General features: G+C 39.9%; 1 protein-coding gene across 1 annotated transcript; it reads right to left on the bottom strand.

Moving 5' to 3' along the window:
• Positions 1–2,151: 2,151 nt before the first annotated feature.
• LOC137281006 (uncharacterized) lies at positions 2,152–5,754 on the bottom strand. Its single transcript, XM_067812170.1, has 4 exons — positions 4,798–5,754; positions 3,645–3,713; positions 2,801–2,917; positions 2,152–2,208 (listed from the first exon to the last, which is right to left on the bottom strand). Exons 1-4 carry the CDS (start codon positions 5,752–5,754, stop codon positions 2,152–2,154), a joined length of 1,200 nt encoding a protein of 399 aa, XP_067668271.1.
• Positions 5,755–6,409: the final 655 nt, after the last annotated feature.

The following is a 6,409-nucleotide window of genomic DNA, read 5'->3' as shown; positions in this document are numbered from 1 at the left end:
TGTTTACACATGTGTTTTAGCGATAGTTTTGTGTTCCTCAACATGTTTCGGGGGGATGGCCGGGGTGTATTATTTATTCTTTCATTCATTCACATTTGCCCATCATTCTTTTATTCCTTTTCCATATTTCTTTCATCTATTCATGCATAACTTTTGTTCTTAATTCTTACTATAATTCATTCATTTGTTCACTGCAAAATTCCGACTGATACAATACACTGGCCGAAGTACTGTTAAACGCAGCCGAAGTTGCCCTGGGAACGAGCCAAGTCACTGTGTGCGTTGGAGCATGACTAGGCACACTTTAATTAGTACAAATGGTAAAGAAAGCAAGGGAGTGGCCTATCTCTGTTGTAGATTGTCCCTGCTACAATTGCGTCAATGACGCACGAGTATAGCGATCTTATAAAGCCACACATACAGCAGTGACTTTTCTCTGTTGTAGATTGTCCCTGCTACAACTGCGTCAATGACGCACGAGTATAGCGATCTTATAAAGCCACACATACAGCAGTGTCCTATCCCTGTTGTAGATTGTCCCTGCTACAACTGCGTCAATGACGCACAAGTATAGCGATCTTATAAAGCCACACATACAGCAGTGTCCTATCCCTGTTGTAGATTGTCCCTGCTACAACTGCGTCAATGACGCACGAGTATAGCGATCTTATAAAGCCACACATACAGCAGTGACCTATCCCTGTTGTAGATTGTCCCTGCTACAATTGCGTCAATGACGCACGAGTATAGCGATCTTATAAAGCCACACATACAGCAGTGACCTATCCCTGTTGTAGATTGTCCCTGCTACAATTGCGTCAATGACGCACGAGTATAGCGATCTTATAAAGCCACACATACAGCAGTGACCTATCCCTGTTGTAGATTGTCCCTGCTACAACTGCGTCAATGACGCACGAGTATAGCGATCTTATAAAGCCACACATACAGCAGTGACTTTTCCCTGTTGTAGATTGTCCCTGCTACAATTGCGTCAATGACGCACGAGTATAGCGATCTTATAAAGCCACACATACAGCAGTGACCTATCCCTGTTGGAGATTGTCCCTGCTACAATTGCGTCAATGACGCACGAGTATAGCGATCTTATAAAGCCACACTTACAGCAGTGACCTATCCCTGTTGTAGATTGTCCCTGCTACAATTGCGTCAATGACGCACGAGTATAGCGATCTTATAAAGCCACACATACAGCAGTGATATTTTGACATCACATTGTGATAAAATCAAGACTCCATCAATGTGAGAACAAATGTTTAATGACTCAGTTGAACAATGTTTTCAACACGTTCTACTAAAGTGTGAACTCCTTTCTCCTACACGACGAAACGCATATAAATTACTAGTAATTACTTCATGTGTTTTTACGCGTTTTGTAGTTGAAAGTTGATCTGCAAATCTTGGTCTCATTCGTGAAGAGCACATGCTTTACTAACTGACAATGATGTTCGTCTGGTTTGTTGTTTTGTGGTCAACTTGGCAATAATCTAGCTGCACGACATCGGTCAAGAGATTGATATGATGGATATAGATATGATGTCCAAACATAAACCAAGCCGGCTAGCTTGACCATCTGAACGAGCGAGTCGCCACTGGTGACAGCAGTTCTAACGCTTATGGTCAAGGGTTTCATGAAGTTTATGAAACAAAGTCCAGTTTGCTGAGTTTCAAAAGATATGACATTGTTTCTCGCCGATCTAATTCGTGTGTTTTCTAGACAGTGATACCAAACGTATTAGTCTTTCAGACGGTGTGTCGTATTCTATTCTATTCTAAGTCACCATAAATTGAACAGCCTTTATTGCAGTTACGTTGAAAAAAGCAAAGAGAGCAACAGAACTGAGAGATATATCAATATTAGAGTCACAAGACATGAAATCAGATTAAAGGAATTCTCTTTTGATAGCAATGATAAAGAAATATATACCTTTTCAATAATCAGTTTATTGTTTATTTCTGATGGATGTTTATTTCACAATGTTCTTGTCCTTAACTGTAGAATGGGAGCAAACTATACATCTTTTCCATCGCGTCCTTTGATATCATCTTTCCTCTTAACAACAAACGGACATCATCAATGGCAGATAAATTCTAATGCTACACTGAATGATGTCGCTCTGTAACGAAAAGTCAATTAGGCTTGAACTGAAGAACCACAAAGACGTAGGTCAGCAATGTTCCAGAGAGCTGAAATCAAACATAAACATAATATAATGTTGAACCTTACAGCAGAAACGATCGTTCAATATAAACTATAAATATTTTGTACTTACATTGTTGGAAGGACATTAATCTCGATAGTAGAAATATCAAAGGCTTTTCGGTATTACAGTAAACCTATCTTTTCATTTCTACTATCCATATGCACAACATTTGAAGAGACATGTGTGTCATCGCAGACGGCCCAACACATTGCAAATGCTTCAATTTGGACTGAAGGTGCATTGTCACGACGCGACTTGGGACAACTTGTAGCATGCAATTACAACGTATGGCAGTTGCAACGTGAGAACAACCAAATTGTAACGATTTGAAATCGTATTCAACCAACTGAAGCAAAGTTGTAAGGCATAAGATTTGTCCCACTACAAGTCACAAGCTGTCGATCAATCGAATCGGTTACATCTGTGACCGCCTCAGAGTGACGTCATGCCGGAGATGCGGCGGAAACAAAATCTGGCTTCATACGATTTGCTATCTGAAAGAAGTTGTTAAGATCTGTGTTGTTCCTACACGTCGTATGCGACAAGTTGTCATTACTCGCACCATGAGAATGCACCTTTAAGTCAACAACCTCAGTGCTTACCATTAGGATGGTGGAACTGTCGACAGTGAAGAGATTGTACACAGTATACCCTATGTTTGTGGATGTTATTCTTGTAACAAAAAGGTTCATCTGGAAAAGAAATAAGATGTATCCAGTTTGCAGGCGTCATACAACAAGCATTAACGTTTTAGGTCAATAGTGACATGTACGTGTCAGAGAAATGTAATGCCAGTCTGAATGAGTGAAATCTCTGGTAAAGTACAGTCTCGCCCAATACAGAAATGGCGTCATCAGCATTTGCAAAATGCTTGCCAGACAGCTGTTTTTCAAGTGAGAGCCAAGGTTAAAATCTGAGTCCTACGAATGGTGAATGCAGATGATGTACAATGAGTTCCTATGGCAGCAGGTGCCCTCAACAACTGTGAGCAGAAACTGCATACCAAACGTGCCTTGATCCGGTGTCGGTTTATCTCTTTAAAATGGCATAGTGCTTCTTGAAGCCAAACAAATTGAAGCCTGTCATGCCAAGTCCATTCCACAGACTGAACACTGGTCTTCTGCCAATAGTAATAGTCAAAAAGTAATCATTCTCTAACTTGGATTTGTGTCTGTAATATATCACACCAATCCCTGTCTAGTAGAGAAGCGTAATACTATTTTGTTTTCACTTATTGCAGAATGGTTGTATAGTATGTCTCCCTGAACTGTATCCTTTCCCTTCCTCCTTTTCAACTAAAAACACTATTTGTTTTTGTCCAAAAATATATATTCATAGACTAAGCATAGCAAAGCTCGAAATGGGAGGGATCGAGAACATTCGCCAAACCGTATTAATTATATACAATTATTGACTTACAATTTGGAGATCCTTTTCAGACCATCTTGAAAACTCAATCTTGAGGAGTCCCGTCAGACCGGCATGAGCCTGTAGTGTGGAAGGGGATAGTACCTGAGACTACATCGTGATTTACTGAATGAACATTGTATGTTTTAAAAAGAAATACAAAGAGATTATCACAAAGTGGGATGGTACACATCATGTTAGAAGAAATATATTGTTTTGCATGTGCTTAACCCAAGTCATATCATGTATATGGAGCAGGAAGTAGTCAGAAAGTAGTCAGAAAGATTTGCTGGATTTCAAGACTCAGTTGTAGCTTCCATAAATGTTCATTGAAAAGACAAAGACCGTTACCTCTCAACACTGAAGGTGGATAACAGATGAGATTATAAATCTGTTCTTAACGAATGGATTGTCTAGGCACTATGATGTTGTGACTTTCTTGGACAAGTACTTGTTAAACGCAAGAAGTTTTCAAGGACTATTTGGTCAACGTATTGGCAATGTAGTGCAGGTGCTGACTTCGGAACGAGAGTCTCTCTGAATCCTTTACTGACTTGTTACTAAATCCTTTTCGCTTAACAAAGAGGACAGTTATAACTTAGAACGTCCTCAGTATAGACCCAAATCATTCTTATTCACCTGTCCTACATGGATGTATTTCACTCTGCAAAATCACGTTATCCTCCCTGCGTCCTTTTATGATGACTTTGGCATATTTCATCTTGGGAAATAGCATAGAAAGAAAAAGTGAGGATCAGTCATTGCACTTGAAGGATGCATCCATCTCGATTCCAACAGTTCAGGCATATACAAACTTGGGGATGCAGTTTAAGGACCACCTCCACAATACTCTTTTAAATGACTAATTTCAGACAGAACACAAACTCAGTTGAACACAAATACGATGGACAGAATTCAGGAAAAGGAGTAAGGGCTGATGTGACAGACCAGCCTGAGGGCAAGGATCACCTGGACTCTCTTTGTTGCATTTATATATCTTATTTCCTAAATAATATGTCCTTTCGGCTCCATAAATGCAACATTGTTCATCAGAAGCGTGGTACAGTGGACGAGGTTTGATAAATGTAGACATAAGAAATAATGTCAGTAATAATCATAATAAGGAAATTAAGAACTAATTTAAAGGAAAGACCAAAAGGTTTACCTTAAAGTTCAAAACCACTGAAGTCAAAGTCAGAACGGCAACAATCGTCAGCAAGACAATCATACATTCGATCAACACGAGGTACTCTTCTCTCATTAAGTCATTCTGTATGAAGCCATACAGCATCAGGCAAACAACAGGAATGGATGCTATGAAGCAGGAACCGATCACGTGTTTGAAAACGTCATTAGCCGTTTCTACAAGACCACAGATGTCTTCAAACTGTCTACGGATCCTGTCAATGACATTTGTTGATGGCACATCTCCGCCTTTAGTGCCAAATGTGTGTTTTATAACAGCATGCAACCTGGAATATTCCTTAGAGATACAGAAGGTACAGATCATGAAGAACCCTAAGATGGCATTCACCTGAAGTATCAAAAGCCACAGGTAAATAGTGTGTGCTAGTTTGAAAATAAGACGGTAGTCCTCTTGAATGTATCCCAAAGGTATGAGATATAATGCTTGGTCATTTACACTATCAAATATTGTCAGATACACAGTGAAGAAGTTGAAAATACCGATTGATAAAACCAGACACATCAGTACTTTAACCATTCGTCTGATTTTAGCATTGTCAATGGCTGAGCCATAAGTCTCACGGTAGCATTCGAATTCCTTGAAAAGGTTGGGCAGGTGCTTGTTGATGCTGACACATGTAGCACTGACGTAATAAGCACAAGCCACATGAAACCCACAGTAAGACAATACAGCGGTCCATTTGCCCACAGTATCAATACTACTTGTGAACAGAAAGAAACGAACGTTCCCCAGGCACATGAACACGTAGAAGCACACACTGTACACAACACTCAAACCATTGGAAATCTTTCCTCTTTGCAGTGGCATGTGCATCCCTATACAATCAAGAAATTTCATCAGTGGTTTGAAACACCATTCCAGGTCTGCACTGGGGGCGTCTAGAACTGCTGCAGGATTGTCCACCGATACAGACATCTTCCTATTCAACGTCTGCAGGGATGACGAGCCCAGCAAGAGTGATTGCACACGCAGTTAGCTTGGTGTAGAGGCAACTGAGGCATGTGCCGGGAAACACACAAAATCCATTTTGTGAGTAAACATTGGCGGCTAATGGGAAAAAGTAATTAACTAAAATGAAGTATCGCATGAAATAACAGCGTTGATCTGTCAAACCATCCTTACTATTTCCTGTTTGTTTTCACTCACGGTGTCATTATCATGACGTTATTTCCATTAACGACAGAGCTCAAAGATCGGACTGACAGAGGTCTCTGCTTTCATTGCTGACCAGGCCAGTAACTCATTAATGTAATGTTGTAATGGGGCTGTTACCTGTACATTTTACAATAAAGATTCCTCTCTACAGTGCCCCTAACCCTATCTCCCTTTGTTTGTGTGTGCGTGTGTGTGTTTGAGTGCACACAGAGTTTTCAGTGCAATATTGTCAGCTCATCTGATGTCATCTCAACCCAAGAATGACTCACAAAATTCAAATGTATTAGACAAAATTATCTGTTGGCAGCTTTTAGTCCTGTGTATTGTAAAATCAGTTTTTGTCCAGTATAGACAATATAATGAAAAGTTGCCCGACTATTCCATATTTCAATATGATTCAGAGAAGATGATGTTT

The sequence above is a fragment of the Haliotis asinina genome, chromosome 4 (genome assembly GCF_037392515.1).
Source record: "Haliotis asinina isolate JCU_RB_2024 chromosome 4, JCU_Hal_asi_v2, whole genome shotgun sequence".
In the NCBI taxonomy this organism is placed as follows: domain Eukaryota; kingdom Metazoa; phylum Mollusca; class Gastropoda; order Lepetellida; family Haliotidae; genus Haliotis; species Haliotis asinina.
This window is presented reverse-complemented; position numbering and strand designations above follow the sequence as displayed.

Excerpts from the sequence above, each read along its gene's own strand:
- LOC137281006 (XM_067812170.1), bottom strand. The coding sequence starts at position 5,754 with ATGTCTGTATCGGTGGACAATCCTGCAGCAGTTCTAGACGCCCCCAGT. Across the intron at positions 2,918-3,644 it reads CTGAAAAGGATCTCCAAATT|ATGAACCTTTTTGTTACAAG; the intron begins GTAAGTCAATAA and ends TTTCTTTTCCAG. Across the intron at positions 2,209-2,800 it reads CTGAGGTTGTTGACTTAAAG|CTCTCTGGAACATTGCTGAC; the intron begins GTGCATTCTCAT and ends GTTTGATTTCAG.